General features: G+C 33.0%; 1 protein-coding gene across 2 annotated transcripts in view; it reads right to left on the reverse strand.

Moving 5' to 3' along the window:
• BMP2K (BMP2 inducible kinase) overlaps positions 1-19,454 on the reverse strand; it is a gene marked incomplete at both ends in the record, with an annotated part of 117,218 nt that overhangs the window by 33,311 nt on the left and 64,453 nt on the right. For both annotated transcript variants that reach the window (XM_084234079.1, XM_084234078.1), the window contains 4 exons: positions 2,710-2,789; positions 4,604-4,707; positions 13,491-13,623; positions 17,205-17,286. In XM_084234079.1, the coding sequence (XP_084090205.1) occupies positions 2,710-2,789; positions 4,604-4,707; positions 13,491-13,623; positions 17,205-17,286 (399 nt within the window). The remainder of the gene's footprint in view (positions 1-2,709; positions 2,790-4,603; positions 4,708-13,490; positions 13,624-17,204; positions 17,287-19,454) is intronic.

The raw sequence follows: 19,454 nt of genomic DNA on the forward strand, positions 1-19,454 counted from the left end.
TGAATAACTACTGTCATCCATGCTGTTTCAGTCTCATCTGAACTGTTGCAACAGAGCTACTTTCTCTACTTCCTTCCTTTTCTTTCCTTCTCATTATCTCCTGAATGATCTTGATCTTCCTGAAACACAGACACTCTCTCTTCTTAAAATCAGTGCTTATGAACATACCGCCTATCATCCAGAAAATACACATCAAAACCACAATGAGATACCACGTCTCTCCAGTGACAATGGCCCAAAAAAAAAAAAAAAGACCAAAGGTTGGCAAGGGTATAGAGAAAAAGGAATCCTCAGTACACTTTTGGTGGGAATGCAGACTGATTCAGTCCCTAAGGAAAACAGCATGGAAGTTCCTCAAAATATTAAAAATAGACATACTATGATCCAGTAATTCAACTTCTTGGCATTTAACCCAAAGAAGGGAAAATAAAAACTAATTTCAAGAGATATGCACTCGTATGTTCATTGTAGCACTATTTATAATAATATTAAAGTTATGGAAAGAACCTAAGTACTCAGCAACAGAAGACTGAATTAAGAAGATGTAGTACAATGGAATACTATTTAGCTATAGGAAAAAAAAAAAAAAAGAACTCCTGTCTTGTGCATAACATGGAGTAAATTGGAGGGAGTTATGCTAAGTGGTAGGGATTATATGCTAAGTGGGTAAATAAAGGTATAGTGATGCCCATCTGAGGAGGCGTGAACCTACTCTTCTGAACCATATACAATGATGTAAGCCAATGTTATTTCAAGTAAATTAATTTTAAAAATAAAACTTTTTCAGTATTTCCTTTCCATTTAAAGATATGTCACATAAGTTCACAAGTTTAACAGTCCCAAGAGCAAATTCAGATTTGGGAAAGCTAGAAGGAAGCTTTTATGAAGCAAAAACTACCACATATTGAAGGCATGGCAGATGAAAAACATGTATAAAAATTTGAAAGCATGTAAATAATGAAACTAGCTAAAGATTTCTCCACACACCCTCATTCTAAAAATGTCTTTTACATGAAACAAATCTTCATATGAATTTTTAATATATTTTTTCAAGTTTTTCATTGGTACTAATAATAAAAAGTAAATTAGTATTAGCTATTTCATTTGTTTATTATTATACAGCTAAAACTTGAAAGTATATTCAAAGCATCATTCTTGTTGACTGATGCTTTCTAAAATACATACATATTTCAAGATTTAATCATAACAAAATATTTTTAAAAACATAGTAAAATTCAACTGACAAGTGATACCAATACTGCATAATTGTCACTCAACTATAATAGCGTTAATAACTACAGCTATGTCATAAATAATATAGTTGGTTATGCTGTATTCATGCAAGTTAGATGTTAATTCCTTTGTCTCTTAATCCAGAGAACATTATAAAATTCAAATGAGTGGAACCTCCCTGGTGACACAAGGGGTTAAGCACAGCACTATGAAGCAATCTGCAGCCTCTGCAGCACAAATTCAATCCCTGGCCAGCCAGGGAGCTACCCACATGGCATGGCGGACCTCTCCTGTCTGGGACCGCTGCTCCCCTCAGCAGTATATTTCAGTCAGTCTGCCTGCTCTATTCCCCACTCTGTCTCTGGTGAATCCTCTCACTCCCACCCCACACCCCTGGCCCATACCCCAGTTCTTGTATGCATAAACAAGTAAATCTTTAAAAAAAAAAAAAAAAAGACAATGAAAAGTATATCATGAAAAAAATCTTCCAAAAAAAATTCAAGTGACTGAAGAGAATACAATATAAAAGAGCAGCGACCAAGAAATTTCTCTAAATGCAATACAACCATATGATAATATAAAAGGGCATCCCTGGTGGCACAAGGGGTTAAGTCTCTGCACTGTGAAGCTAACAGCAGCCAATGAAGCACAAGTTCGATCACCGGCCAAGGAGCTGACCCACATGGCACAGTAGACCTCTTCCGTCTTGCCTGCTGCTCCCCTCATCAGTGTATTTCAGTCAATCTGCCTGTTCTGCTTCTCACTGTCTCCCCCGCTCCTCTGGCCTGCACCCCAACTCTTGAATGCATAATAAAATAAATCTTTTAAGTATATATGAGACAACTTTTACACTTAAAAAAAAAGATGAGAAAAGCAATCACTCATTAATAAATTCAAGTTCTCATCTACACAATGCATATCAAACATATTAAAGCAGTAAATAACTGCTAGAATAATAATTTAAAACATTATGATTTCCATACTAGTCTTAAAAATATTATCATTATAACCATTCATTATAAACTGCACACATTAATACATATCCCAAATGTATACTAGAAAACCTAATAGTTTATGAATTTAGAGACCTCTAAAATAGTTACTGAAGAGCTACATTTTCCTTCTATAACTGAAAAAACAAATTACTCTAGCAATAAATGCAAAACACAAAATTTCATGAATTAGAGTAATTATATGATTAAAATAATGAAAATCCTCCCCCTAATGAAGACCCAATATAACATCACCAGTTACACGATGACTTCTTCATTGATGAATGAGTTCATATGGGACAATGTCAAACTATATTTAACACAAAAAAACTTACTTTGTACTTGTTATCTCAACTCTATACCACATACAAGAAATAACATTTTTTGTGGGTGAAGATGACATTTAATCAACAACATTTATTAGGATTAAAACTAAACTTTTTTTTTTTAAAGCCTCTTCAAATTTCTACATAGTTTTACCTACCTGGTTTTCATTTGGCTCTTCCTAGCAGCTGCTTCACTAGCGGTCATAGGTTCAGGAAGAGCTGAAGGAATGGAAGAATTCTTGGAAGAAAAAATAAGTTTTCATTTTAATTGCAGAAAGGTTTATTAAATGCTATGGATATATTATTAAACTTGAATAGTGCTGCCTGTGAGGAATCACTAGTTTCAGCACTTATATCTATAGTGTTCACATCATGCTTGCCAGGTCTAATCTGCAAAGATCACTGCATTTTACACAAATGTCATTTTCATATTCGTGGACTATAGGAATCCTTGGAAAATAAGCAGAACTAAGTATTACAATCACTTGGATTATCTTGGATAAATCTTGGGTAAATCTTGGATAAAGAGAAAGATCACACTTGTAAAACAGTGACTATTTCACATTTTAGAAAAAGTAGCCCACAACCAAGCATATGAGTTTACTCATATGTTGTTTCTACATAATGCAGATAACTTTCATGATACAAGAAGTATTGAAAACAAGAGTAGGGCCTCCCTGGTGGCACAGGCAGTTGAGCGCAGCACTGTGAAGCTGTCCGCAGCCTCTGCAGCGCCGGTTCAATCCCGGCTAGCCTCGGAGCAACCCACATGGAGCAACAGACCTCTCCTGTCTCACCCACTGCTCCCCTCAGCAGTGTATTTCAGTTAGTCTGCCTGTTCTTTCTGTTCCCCACTCTATCTCTGGTGAATCCTCTCACCCTCCCACGCATCTGGCCTGTACCCCGGTTCTTGTATAAAAAAAAATAAATCTTAAAACAAAAAAAGAAAGAAAGAGTAGAAGATCTGACTCATATGTTTATGCTTTATATTATGTTTGCCTTATAGTGGCAGTCAAATGTCTATTGAATGAAAAGATAAAAATCTATAATCTAATGTCAAAGTTTCATTAGTAGAATGTCAGAACTGCATGACTTTCAGTTTCAACACAGAACATATTAGACTGACACAGCAAGGGCTTCAAAAAATAAAAAGGAAAGGTGCTTAATTTCTTTTTTTTAATGGGGTGGACTAAGTTATTCATAAACGAAAACCTAAAAGGATCTTAAAAAGTTGAAAATTATTTAAAATCAGTGATAATTCTAGATCTTAATTAAAATTCACAAACTTGTCATTCACAGATCATTTGAGAACAGTGTGGACATGAAATTAATTCAGAGCATTTAAATGACATAGGCTATTACCAACTCAATGCCTTCCAAGAACTAGGCACTGGGTTTTCCATTTATTAATTGTAATCTTCACAATTACTATCCCTGTTTTACAGAAAAAGAAATGAACAACATTAAGTAACTTCCAAAGTATACAAAATCAGTGACTCATAAAGAGAGAGTTGAACCCAGGTCTCTCCATTTACAAGACCTATGCTTATTACACCAAAGTTAACCAAACTTACTCATTTTACAGAGTATTCAGTGACTCAGTAATTTATGACATCCCTAGAGATGCACCCTCTCAAAAATCTCAGTCTGTTTTTAACAGTTAGACCCAAATAACTTATAGTAGTTTGTGTAAAACAGGTATCACTATGTTTCTTTGGAAAAAGCAGCACATATCAAGCATATGAATAAAGAGTTGTTTCTGGACAATGCAGATAATTTTTATGATACAAGAAAGTCTAGAAAATATGAGCAGAAGACCTGTGGTTCCCTTTAATATACAAAATGACAGGCAATGACCCTGTGTCTACTGTAGCTGCCCAGGGCACTGCGGTAAAGGTTGCCAACTGTGGCTTAATATCAAAAATGCTAATCACAAACACACTACTAGACCACTTTTATGAAGTACCTCTGGAAGTACATATTACCTGCATATGATGAAAGAGATTATTAATTCTACATTAATTAATAATTCATAATTGAAAGACTACTTACATTGATGTTGGAGACTGGACAATCCTTTTTGGCAAATTTAAATGCGAAATAGGATACTTGAAATATATCAGGTCTATGCTCTGGGTCTGGTTCAAGCATGAACCCTGCAAGAATAGTTCAAAATGTTAAGAAGTTTCACTGAATACCAAATCTATTTAATGGAAACTCAAAAAGGGGATGCATGTGTGCACATGTGTTTATGTTTGCATATGCAAATACATATAAAATTTTCACTCTAAGACCACTAATGATTCTAGCAACTTTGCTAATAGAAAATAGAGAAACTGTTATTTTTTTAAAATTTATTTATTTATGCATACAAGAACTGGGGTACAGGCCAGAGGTTGGGAGGAGGGAGGTTTGAGAGGATTCACCAGAGACAGAATAGGAAACAGAACAGGCAGACTGACTGAAATACTGTGCGGAGGGGAGCAGCGGGCGAGTCAGAAGTAGTCTGCTGCCCCATGTGGGTAGCTCCCTGACTGGCAATCGAACTCATGCTGCAGTGGTTGCAGACAGCCTGGTAGGCAGCCCCTGAGCCAGCAGGAAGGCCCAGAAATTGTTATTTTACATATAAAATTAAAGCATTATCCTAAGCTAAAGGAAAATCTGTCATATAATAGCACTGCAACAGAAGTTATGAATGCAAATACAAATATTACTCTAAGAAAGTGAGACAAGACAAAAAATGAGTTTAGAAAACAATGGGGCATTATTTTAAAAAGTTCCAAGACTATGTGGGGGTCCTTATTTCCACTACTATCTAAAATACTTGTGCTAATTTTTAAATGTTCCTGAATCAATGAGAAGACCAAATTTGTGTAAAAACTATTTAACAAAATCGTACTAGGTTTACACTAGTTTTCCGAAACATGTCTTTTCTCATACTGATGCTAACAATACTCATGACAGTCCTGTATTTCAACATGCTATTCATATTTAGAGCTATGAGCAGAGTTTTATGTTTTATTGGTTATGGTTGGTTCTAAGAATAGATTTCACACCAACATTGATTGAACAGCATTGACTGAAATGCTTAACCTGTAATACAACCAAAATTACCACTAATATTTGTCTATTTCCTGGGCCTCTTGTAATTTAGAATTTTACAAGAAAGTTGACATTTACACCCAAAACTATACCTGAAAAATTCATATTTTGTTAAGGCAACTTCAGGTTTTAACTCTGGTCCACTGATTAACTCTATGTTTTATAATGTTCAAATCGTTCTCAAACCTATTTGGAATGAAAAATTTTACAGAAGATAATATTCCAAAGTTTGTCAATAAATTATGTTTAAGGAGATCAAAGTATATAATGACCAAATTAAAATTAATTAAACCTTCCTTTCAAATTTAAGTAATAGTTGAACAAATAGAGTGCAACGCATCTCCAACAGCATAACAGATTTAGCTGAAAACTACAAGAAATTTTTTACACTTGATCTTATCTAAAGGCTGAGAACCAATCAAGAAAAGTTTTTAATCAAAAAGAGGGCACTTAATTTATGCACTTAAAAAGGCTGACATTTATCACTTATAAAACTGATTTTTTAATTATTTTATTAAGTCTCAGCACTTTCTGGCTATTACCACTGCAACCTGAGTTTGATCCCCCCAGCCTGAGAGCTAACCCATATATGGCACAGCAGACCTCTCCTGTCTCGCCCGCTGTTTCCCTTAACAGTGTATTTCAGTCAGTCCATCTGTTCTGTTCCCCACTCTGTCTCTGGTGAATCCTCTCCCCCTGCCCCACCTCCGCACCTCTGGCCTACACCCCAGTTCCTCTATGGATAAATAAATCTTTAAAAATTTTTCACAAATTTATGATTCTATTTTTCTACTCAAACAATTAAGTTTATTTAGCTTTTAAAAATCTAATTTTAACAGTAACTAATTATATAGGCTGAAGTGACAATATAGTTGACTATTAAAATTAATATAGTTTAAAAAAACTAAGATTTTCTTTATGAGAAAATTAGTATTAATAAAAGAATAAATGGCTGAGAGACAAAAAACTTTTAAAAATCTTAAATGATGTCATTTAAGAGATTTGCAAGTTGCATGTAACTTGGTCCTATAAATGTAATTCAAAAATAAATGTAAATCAAAAATTTAGTTCTCTGCTTTCTACCCATCAATACAAATAAGCCAACGAGATCCATATTATGAATCACAATATTCTTAACACAAAAATAAGCCAGGTGCTATTCCTGATACTGACAGCAAAACATAAACCCTCTTTTGTATCTTTCTAAAATGGCTCACAAAGAGGGAACTATACCATAAAGAACTTGTGAGTGACATAGGATCATGTCTTAAACACTCCTTCTGTGAGGACCAGTGACATATTACCTAAATAAAGGTCAGTACAAGAAATTCCATCACACGTGGTACAAGAATACACTTCACTGATATGGCCTAATCTAGGAAAGTTTTTTAAATATCTAGAGAGGAACAGAATGATCCTTCAGGCAATCCTACACATCTTTTCTTTTGGAGTAGATGAGAAGCATTGAGGGGAAATAAATTTGAGATTTTGTTTTCTAACCAGTATCTATATAGGTAATTCTATCTCTCAGGTTAAGCATTGCACAATATCCTCTAATGATTATGTTAAATCAGGCAGTGGGCAGAACTGCTATCACAAGCAAATGAAAGGGTCTCTAATTCCCCTTGCTAATGTTTCCATGAGGGGCAACATTTGGTATAGCCAGTTTAGTTGATCTAACTGCACTGATACCATTTATGAGACATAAAATAAACTTAAAAGGTCATGACTAGCATTCATGAAACTTGTTTCATGTGTATGTGTACCAGGTCCTAACTATAATGTGTTTTTAACTGAGGATCAGTCAAAATACTTTGAACACCTCTGTGCTAATGACCTCTCCTACTAACAACTTACTCATTTCTCTCCAAAGGGAAAACATATTTTTCTAATAGATGGGAAAATAGAAATGGGCACCTATATTCATGAATCTTTGGTGTTCCCTCTTTCAGAACAGTTTATTCTCAGGTCATATATATGTTCTTTGCAAAACCATGTTATGAAAGTGGCCTGCTTCTGTGGAGAAAAGCCAATTGTTTTCCAGTATACCTATACCAAATACCAGACAGGGTGTGAGTAAATTTGGGGAATGAATATAGATTAACAGGTCCCTTTAGCTTCAGATCTAAATATTGTCTTATAATCTGTTTTATAAATACCAAAGTTGACGGATTTATCTAATGAGCTCCAACGCACCATCTTTGATTTGGTTCAAAATTCTAAGTTTAAGAAGCTAAAGTCCACAAATAGAACATTCCCTTCCTGAATATCTGAATATTTTTATCCTAGATATTATCAGTCATTAAAAAAAGAAAAAGAAAAAGATCAGTAAGATGTCTTTAAGCATTTAGGGCCTCCCTCGTGGCGCAGGCAGTTGAGCGCCGCACTGTGAGGCTGTCTGCAGCCCCTGCAGCGCCGGTTCGATCCTGGCCAGCTGGTGAGGGTCCCACATGGCAAAGCAGACCTCTCCCATCTCACCCACTGCTCCCCTCAGCAGTGTATTTCATCAGTCTACCTATTCTGTTCCCTCGCTCTGTCTCTGGTGAATCCTCTCACCCTCACACATGTCTGGTCTGTACCCCAGTTCTTATATAAATAAATAAATCTTAAAAAAAAAAAAGATGTCTTTAGGCATTTAAATAATCTCCCAGAGAACTGGTTGCAAAACGTACTCCTAGATTACTGAATGATGTAATCTGGAGTGCAGAGGTATCAGCTCTAATCCAGCTAAACACTAAGTCATAGCTACCAAAAATAACAACTTCAGATTTTAAGAAGTTGGTCCAAAGTATTTTCTCTGACAACAGTTAAAATTCAAATCTAGATTTTTTATTAACTCCTACTTCATAACAATAAAACCAAGTCATCTACAAAAATATACTCTTGAGGAAAAGGAGTGGATAGGAATCCATGTGTCCAGTTCCTCCAATAGTGAATCAGAATGAGTAAGTTAAAAAAAAGAGCTAGACTACACCCTTGTATACTCAACATAAAATGATCAGAACAGTTCCATTGACCCCAATTCTACTGCAAGTTGACTTTTGAAGTTGACTTTTAAACAGCTAGTTACATAGAAATGAAAGATTATTTCCCTCCTCATCCTAATTGAATAAATCTTTCTATTGACAGAAATATCACTAAAAGAACATGAGGACACAAAATAGTCTCGGCTTTGAAGGTTAATGATTAAAGCATTACAATACTGTATTTCCAACTGCTATAATATTTGACTTTAAAACTTGTGTCAGGCAACTGAATTATGTTTATACTAATAATGAATAGAAAATATACCATCCTATACATATTCCATAAAAAATGCAGCTAAAGGAGCTGTTGCTACTGTAATAACAGACAAGTCAAAATATGGTTTAATCGAGCACTCAAACTAAACAATTAAATAAAGTACTTCCCAGTTAAGTTACATGAAATGATGGATTTATGCCTGTAACCACATAAAAGTTAAACCAGTATCCCCAATAAAGCAATTAAACAAATTTAATAGAAACATATTTTGGATAGAAATTGGAAAAGATTTTTCCTGCTTAAAATTCATTGAACTTTTTCTTCCTTCCATAATGATACTTTTTCTCTCCCACAAACTTCCAATTTTTACTTAGAGTAATTTACCCCAAAAGAGAAACCCATCCCAATTCTGTAGCAACACTTTAAGCATTAACTTATTATTTTTATCTGTTAACCTATGGAGATTATTAGAGAAACTTACATTTAGGTATACAGAGAAAACATCTGGATTCTTTGCAATTTTATCCGATAAGTGTTTCACATGACCTGTTTCCCATTATCTTATTTTGGGGTCTCCGTTTGCTTTCACAATATGTAAAATTATATAAATATATAATGAATGATTTACATTGCTCTCAAATATATCCTGCATTCAGGATATATTTGAAATAAAATGTCTCAGAAAACCAGGAATAGCCTAGTTGTGCTCATAATTTTTGAAAGTAAAACTTCTAATTGCCAACTGTCTATTCATGGATTGTATTTGATTTCATATATTAACATAAGATAATGCATTAGAAAGATATATATGTGTTATACATATATGTATATGCTTACATGAAAAAAAATTAATAGTTGATGACAAATGTGCTCAATCATAAGTATAACAAATGGCATCAAAAAAAATGCCAGGATGGTATTGAGAGTGTTCTGGTAGCAGGCTCTAGAAATTAATAAGAAAAGCCCTCTCTCTACATTCACCAAGTACTATCCCAGAACCAATCACTGATAAACTTCAGGAGGAAATTCTCTTATTCTCTGAATTCTGTCTTTTCCAAGATTCATTAAAATGTCTCAGTTTTGACATAGATGAAACAAGACTGGTCATAAGTTAATAGTCACTGAAGCTAGATGACTATCACATGACAATTGTCTATAATGTTCTGTCTATATTTGTATATTCTTTTAATTTCCACAGTAAGCTTTAAGTGTATTAAAACTAACAAGCACAAAACAAGGGGGTTGTAATTGTACAGGGAATATAAAAAATGAAATTTAAATAAAATGTGGGAAAAAAACCAAGCAAGTTCTTGATTTCCCACAGAAAGCAGGTATTAACATAAATTTAACCCCAATACATGATCCCTAAGAGCTAAGACATAGAACCACAAAGGAATAGTAAATGAGCAACCCAAAAACTTCTAACAAAGCTTTTCCTGTCATTCACTATGAATCACCATATCAATGCATAAAGAAAAAAGGAGAGAAAAATAATATTAATAATCACACTTAGAGGCACATTCTGGAATATGATATAACTTTATGGTAAGCCATTGGTAGATCCATTATTAACCTGCAAAACCAAGATTTGTTCCAAAGCATCTGAAGAAATAGAGCTCTGTAGGGAAAGTACATCCTAATGGATATGACAGCAGATATTTTGTCCCTAACCCAGAAAATAAAAAATTATGTTAGTTTAGAAAGAATTGTAATAATGATATCAACAGTAGTAGGAGTTATTAAAGTCCATCTCTTTTACTGAGTACATACATGTGCAAAGAAATCCTTTTCATTATTCATCCAATTTTCAAAATAACCCCAAGAGGATTTTTAATATGATATTAGAGTGAGATTGAGATAAATGAAGTTACCCAATATTCTGTACCAAGTAAGTGACAGAGCAGATGCAAGTTCAGGCCATTTCACTCCAGACTCTTTGTTCTTAATTCCTAAGATATACCTCCTTAAACACTCACTGTACAGCTCAGAAACTGAAGTCTAGGCAGTCAGCCTTCATCACTGTTCATAACTATTCAGTAATCCCATTAGTTATGCTTCTCATTCTCCTTTAAATGTTCTCAAAGTTCTTTTCAACCCTTAGATACATATAGAAAATACTTCTCTTCTGGACCTTAATCTACCTTAATTACTTTTTTATTGAAAAGGTGAACAGAAACTAAGTTTAAAGAAAAATTCCAAATAAATGAATCTGATACTTTTAAGAAGGAAAGTCTGCATGGAAAACCACAAAATTAATAGTCAAACTCAACTTTATAGACACTAGGCAATAATAATTACCCTTGAACAAATTAATGAAATAAAAAGTATATCCAAATATTTATAAACAACAAGTCAAGCAGTTTTGGTATGGCTATTGTTATCAAAAATCCTGAGTCATATATAGTAAGATGCAAGCAGTAAAACTATTAACACTAAGAAGAAATAGATCTTTCTAATGCTTTATCTTATGTCACTATGTGCAAGCAAATACAACCACGAAGACAACTGACAATAAAAAGTTTCACTTTCAAAAATTATGAGCACAGCTATGCTATTCCTGGTTTTCTGAGTGCAGGATCTATTTGAAAGCAATGTAAATCATTAATTACAAATTTTTATGTAATCTTACATATTGTAAAAGCTAACAGAGACATCAAAATAAGATATTGTGAAATATTTAAAAGATCAAAATGCAAAGAATCCAAATGTTTTCTACAAAATGTTACAATATATGGTTAAGTTTATTCTGCTTTTCAAAATTTGTACTTTACTAAGCTTTAACTACAAGAGAATATTTTAAACTTTGACCCATAAAAATCCTTGACAGTAGATAAAAATATCAAGATTTACTTGAATACTTTTCTTCACTCAACCTTGTTTTTATTGTTGCCTATCTCTCAGAATAAATTTAAAAACATTAATACATAGTCAAGTTTATACTAACATTAATAAAAACTGAAATCTGTACACTTATTGACAAAATAAAGGCAGTGCATGTGATACAAGTGAAAATGTAGTTAACCAGAGTCCAATTATATCCTAAAATTGTTAATGGTATTTAAGCTTTTCCACCTTCTCTTCATACACATATACCCACAAAAATTGGGGGCATTGGAACTAACACACACACAAAAAATAAGATCTTTCTACTGAAAACAAATTAAATCATGAATGAGGGTACATACTGTCTAGTCTCTCATATAGTTATTTTCTAATGAGAATATCCACTCTCTGCAAGACACACACCCCCACCAAAAAAAAAATTCCTCAGTTCAATTGTGACTAAAACATACATAACAACAAAATAGTTCTATAGCTACAATGATTTACAACGTAGGCTTTGATAAAAGGTTAAACTTCAATTAGCTAAACAAGCAACAGTCAATTTCTCAATCTATTCTTTGAGTACTCCAATTAATTAGAGTTCTTTTGTGCTTTTGATGCCCTAAGTTTTTAACATGAAGGGGAAAATAGCTGCATAAAATAGAGTGGATTAAGGATCTAATGTTTGTTCAGATATACCCTAAAGATATGTATGCTCTTTTAAAAATATTCACATTCTGCAAAACAGCAGAGCAAAGGGGAGGAAGTAGAAGGGGAAGTAAAGTGGAAAAGTTTGTGGCACTGGAGCTTTCATGGAGGCAGTCATACTCACATATGGAGGGGTATAGCTGAGCTCCCAAAATTATAGTTATTTAAACTAATTGCAAATTAATAAAGCTTAAAAAAATAATAGGGAAAACAAAAGTCAGGATAGACTACTGAAAAAACATACAACTTTGTCACAGAGCACTGACAAAAACACTGACACCTGGGAAAATAACTTGGATTGCCACAGCAGGTAGTGTAACTTGCCTGAAAGGCTACCACAAGCATATTAAACACACACACACACACACATATATCAAAACAAGAGTGTGAGGTATTCATGCGAAAATGATAAAAGAACTCTTGAGCCAGGATGGTTGCTACTCAAGGTGGGCACCATTAGTACAGTCAACTGGGAGGTAAATCTCTCTGGGAAGAAGGCTCCAAGTACAAGCATACTTACTTAATTTTCTCCAATTAGAACTAAAGTGTTCATGCTGGTGGGGCAGCAGCCAATGGGATATTTCCTTTCCCTTATAAATGCTAACACCACATACCCTATCCTATTAGTCTACATCCCCATTTCCCTTGACTAGGAAAACATTTCACATGAAGAAATGTAATTTTTGTGTCCAACTGACACAAGTTTAGCAATATTATAAAGAAGCAACAGATCTTGAGAGTTGGATTTCAAAAATAAAGACTAAATAATTCAATGTTATACAGTAAGTTTTTTCTAGAAATTCCAGTTTCCTTAATTACACAATCTCCATGTGCCACTAAAGCTTATCTAGGGGATTATAATAAATATACACATTACTTAATCAGTAGTTAGACTGCCTTCATTCCTTAAAAAGTATTTAATGTTTTTTTAATGGTTTTGTTTATTATAGTTATATAAAATTACAATAGATGAAATTAATAGTCTAGGTTAGGTAAAAGGATGTACATAGGCAACCCCAAGTGCACTATTTTATATTTTTCATAAATTCTTCCGAATACTTACTTATTAAGCAATGTATGTTACGGGAGTAACGAGAATTGTCTGGGATGGTGAAGGTGCCGTCACAAATAGCAACCAGACTTTCACCAAAAGGAAGAGTGAAGAAACAAAGTTTATAAAGTAAACATCCCAGTGCCTGTAAAACAAAGAAGCATGAGTATCATCAAAGTTTAAGTAATCAGCCACAAATATAAATCAGCCCCAAACCATACATGTTACTAAAAAAAAATAAAAGCCTAATGATTCTACACTGGATTAATCTTTTCATAAATTACTACTTACAGAAATTCATGGGCCTAATTTGTGAAGACATTTAGTTGTATCATTTCTGAATTTTTCTATCACACTTGTGACAAGTAGGCTAACTAATGTTATCACAGAACTCTATATCATAAATGAATTAATTAAAATTAAAAGTGACTGATTCATTTTTTGAAAAAAAAAATTATAGTTCCATTTATTCCAAGAGGAAAATATGTATTCAGTACATTAATAGCATATAACCAACAAACAAAGCACAAAGGTTCTTCTAGCATTATTTTGTAAAAATTCACTGCAAAACATGTTTTTAAATCCTGGGACTCATATGAGTTAGCACAATTAAACTTAGCAGACACATCCACATTTTTATTGATTATTCAATAAGTACTTGTCATCACTTCATGTTATCAAAACTGGTTCTCTATTTCTACGCTTAATCTTACCATTTTTAATCTACATTATACTAATTAGATGTGTACCTGAGCAATCGATATTAAAATTCCAAGAGGCAGGGAGGGCTCTGTCTACTTCACTTGCGTGACTTCACAAATATAACAGTACCAATAAATCTAATGGTGTCTGGAAAAACAGCATAGACAATTTCTGGCTAAACTGCTCCAAACTGAGAAGCAGTAATAAAATGTGAATTTTGGCTACAGAAATCACTGTGTTGTCACAAGAAGTGTCACCTACAAGTCTTAAAAGAGTGTAAGAAACACTTACAGTTCTAAACAGATTATACAAAATTATCCAATCCTTAGTAGACATTTATATATACCAGCAATACTGAAATTTGGCCTTACTAGCTAAAAATTATCAAATCATCTTTCCTTTGGTGGATTTTTTTCCTCCACACATCAACCATACAAGCACAACTAATAAATACACTACCTTTTTTAGCTACTATGAAGATCAGTATAAAAACATCTTTGTGAGATAAACAATATTAAATTCAAAACATTATTTTTATTATTACAAGTCTTCTGATAAAAAAATGTGTAAAGGCTCTATGAATTTCAAAGTATTTGTCTCAAACACTACTAGGTTATTACTATAGGACTAAGCTGTAAAGAATCTGAATATAAGTAACCTTTTCAAAGCAGCTTTTTTAAAAATTGATTTTTTGAATCTGTAATGTATATATTTAGCATTTATGCAGCAAATTAAACATGAAGTTCCCTTAAAAGCAACAATTAAAATTATTTTAAGTAGTTAAATTACATCTTAAAAGCAATAAAACATTACTATTAATAGTATAAAATCTGTGTTAAACTTTCTACTGTCCAGGCAAAAGAGCAAGTTTTACCTTGTCGATTAAATTTTTACCAATGTGTCCTATGATAACAGTAAATCTTGAAGTAGTTATCAGAAAATAATTTTAGATAGCAATAACAGCATAGTTAAAAACATAAATCTAAAATACTCTGCTTCACACAGTGTCAACACAATGAGGTGTCCTATATTTTCCACACCAAAGGCATTTTCCTCTTTATCCATTTGACATAATAAGAAATGTTCAAGAAACCGGAGGGAACCAATGATCTGATTTTGAAGGCTTAGTGTCACCATCTTCAATTTTTCTCATTAAAAGGTAACATGAAGCAGCTCTTGCTGAATTTCCTAATATTTAATAAAGTCAGCATCCTACATCTCAAGATAAATATAATCTACAATGAAAACTTCCAACCAAAATAATTTTTCCCAAAATGCACTAGATGAATAATCTCAACATTGTAACTCTGAATCAATTCTACCCTGAGATAAGATCAGATTATAATTCTTGACCAATATGAATTTAGCATTTTTTTCTCTGGATTTTGAATTCACACCTAAAATGGTGGCACATACTTCTGTTTGACCTAAGTAAGACAAGCGTAAAAATGGCATTATGGCAATGAAAATTCTGTCTCTGTCAAGCACATAAACATAGATTTTATTTTCTGATTATTTTTTGCATTTTTTTTTTAAATCTGAGTAGCTACTTGTAATCCCACAGCTCTACCCAGTTATCCAGTACAAAAATACTATTCCATATACTAATCTATAAAGATTAAAAATATTAAATGTATATTGACAACTTAGTATGTTGCCTGAGGGGAAAATATGAGAAAATGATTGGTATCTTCATTTGTGTTAAGACAGTGGATAACAATTGTGCACTTAGAGACAAATTTTACTTTATCTTTTTCTCATTCCTTGATGATTTCAAAATAGTACTCAAGCTATGATATCTTATTTCCTTTGTTGCTGAAATACTTTTACATAATTTACAGATCTCAAAAGCAGTCATAAAATAAAGCCAGAATATACTTCCACAATCTATCTTCTAATATTTTCATTTTATAAATTAAGATCTAAATGAATTTGCTTTTTGAGTCATGCTATAAGCTATTTACTATAAGCTATTTACTCAAATAGTGCTGCAAAAAGCAAACTGAATTTGAATTATTCATGCTGTTGCTCTATAAACAGTATCAAAGTAACTAAATCATATTTATTTATGCTCTGATTCAAATACATATATGACTAAAAATTCAACTACCATAAGACTGAAGAACCACTGTTTGGTGAGAATGTCTGTATTTCAGAGACTCAAAGATATTCTTTTTTTATTACCTTGCAAGAATATTTGGTATCCCAAACCCCATAGGAGGAGGCCAAGAAAAGGGAATGAAGTATATATTCATTTGGTTTCATTTGTTATGCTTGACTACTTTCTGAATATTATGTTTTAAAAACAAAATAATATAACTTCCTTATAAACTCTAGAATGATTTCTAAAGGAACTTTTTTTCCTATATCTCTAATATAATCACTAGTGGTAGATACAGCTATATAATTGTTGAATTTAATGAATTTACATTTAAAATAGAATTCCCTGATAGTTTATTAAAACAACCAAAACATTTTACTTACGAAGTAAGTTCTAATGAGGTATTTACAACCTAACATAAAGTTCAACTATATAGAAACATTCTATCAACAATATAATCCAGATACATATGCTAAATGATAAAGGTCCTCAATATATAAAGTCAATCGATGGCATGTTTATAATTAGAAAATAAGTTTTACTCATGTTAGTTTCCATTAGAAAGATGCAAAAATATTTCAGAAAATTATGAATATAATTAATTTAGTGTTATGTACTGTGATAAATTCCATTCACTCAAAAAAAAATGTTAATACTCATGTAATGTAAATTCTGAAAACCATTGTGGTTAAAAATCTAAATTACATGAAATCCTTAATTTTCTTTTTTATACCTAAACTTTCACTCTAAGAATTGAGAAGAAAAAATATCCTAATATTTTTCTTCTTCTAGGTTAAGAAGCCTTACTATCACTCTTCTGCTTATTCGCAAATAAGTTTTGGAGGTCAGGGAAACAAATAATCAACTGAAACTCAGATTTTTAAAATTAGGTTAAAGAAGAGATCAGCATTTCCTGGCCTTACCCAGATATCAGCCTTGGTGGTGATGGGTTTCCCTCCATAAAGGTTGATCATTTCAGGGGCTCTATATGACAGAGTTGTATACCTGGCAGTAAAGTAAAATGGAGTAAAGATACTACATTGTTTCTACATAAAATATTACCAAAAACTTCTTGGCTCAGTATGTTACAGAGAAGTAATACAATTTTTGAAAATTCATTAAAAGTTCATCAAGAATTGAACAATACAAAGCATCTATACACATTTATATTTAACAAATACAATGGCATCTCAAATGGTAGAAAATTTTAAGTTTCTTTAATAGAAAAATCTTAGAAACATATTGGAAACATAGTTTTCCTTGAATTTCTATTTACAATAATACCATGTGACTATAAATATTTCCTTATCAGTATATTTTGCTATCAATTAAAAGTAATATCTAATATACTATTAATTTAAAAGCATAGTCTAATATACTTTACCTTCTTGCACATAGTAGTAAATCTCTTTTAGATCTGTCTTTGTAATTGTTGTCTTAATAGTAACCTAGTTGCCATGATCCAAACTATATAAATTAAGTACACTTGTAATACTGTCACCATAGCTATTTGGAATTAAAAAATACTATGAATAAATGTTTACCAATATAAAAACCCCAAATCCATTATGAACAGAATATTTTAATGAAGTAGTATTTAATATCATGACAGAATTATCGGAATATAGAATGTCTGTATCATAGAATAATTTAAGATTTTCAGTATTTATATTTTTTAGAGATTTACTTTTATTTATTTATGGGTACAAGAACTGGGGTGTAGGCCAGAGGTGCTGGAGGTGAGAGGATTTACCAGAGGCAGAGTGGGGAACAGAACAGGCAGATCTACCGAAACACACTGCTGAGGGGAGGAACAGGCGAAACAAGAGAGGTCTGCTGTGCCAAGTGGGTTAGCTCCTTGGCTGAGGATCAGGGGGTTGAACTCATGCTGCAGTGGCTGGAGAGGGGCTGGCAGTAGCTTGATAGTGTGGAGATTTTTAACCCTTGTGCCATGACGGAGACCCCTATTTACATGTTTTTTTTTTTTTTCTTTTTAAAGAATTATTTATTTAATTATACAAGCACTGGGTACAGTCAGAAGCGTGGGAGGGTGAGAGAATTCACCAGAGTCAGAGCGGAGAGCAGAGCAGGCAGACTGATGAAATACACTGCTGAGAGGAGCAGCAGGCAGCAGGAGAGGTCTACACGCCATGTGGGACCCTCACCCTGTGGCCGGGTATCGAACTGGCACTGCAGAGGCTGCGGGCAGCTTCCCAACCCAGCGCTCAACCGCTGTGCCACCGGGGAGGCCCTATTTACATGTTTTAAAACATGAAGTGTCTTAAAGCTCAATATTCTACCAGCTTATTCTTTTCAAATTACTCTTCACAGTATGGAAAGGCATTCTAAATGATACTACTATACAGAATATTAACTGCATGAGAGCAGGACTTCTCTTTTCTTAAATACTGCAACACAAGAACAGTGCCCACTACATTGCATATGCTGAATAAGCATTTGCTAATTGAACCTTTAGACTATTATCTCCTCAATTGAGCCACAAAATACAAGAATCCCTCATCAGCTTGTATAAATCAGTAATACAAAATTCTACTAAATCTTAACTATACTTCAGATCAACAGTAAGAAATGAAAACTCCAGCAAATCAGATATTTGAGCAGAATCCTATAGCAGTGACTGTATTAATATATCACAATCCAATTAATTTTCTTAAATTATATTTATATACATAGTTTCCCTAAGAAATAAATTCAAAAGTATTCTTATGTTCTTTAGGACATTTGTGGTTACTAAGGTATTTGTTTTCATGGAACCTAACATAATCATCATAGTCTAAGTTTTCCAAGTAGAGATACATAGTCTAGAAATCCATAACGTTATACCAATGGGTCAGAGTAATATCAGTTCTACCTGGGCTATACTGAAATACATACTGCTGTTCAAGTGATAGCTTCCAAGACAGTCTTACACCATTGGCAATTTTTGAAGAAGTGAAGAAAGGTCAACTTCTTAGAAATTCATAGTCAGAAAGATTTTTCTAAATTCTGTATCATTTTTAAGGTAATCTAGCATTCATAAACAGTTCTACTTTCTCAAACTAAATGACAGAAAATTAAAGGAAAGGTCCTTACAGATATCTGAATAATTGTGGAAAGTACAATATTAAGAGAATATAAAGCAGATATTGCTTACATTTTCACTGGTGACCTTT

Source organism: Talpa europaea, assembly GCF_964194135.1.
Source record: "Talpa europaea genome assembly, chromosome: 5".
Lineage (NCBI taxonomy): Eukaryota > Metazoa > Chordata > Mammalia > Eulipotyphla > Talpidae > Talpa > Talpa europaea.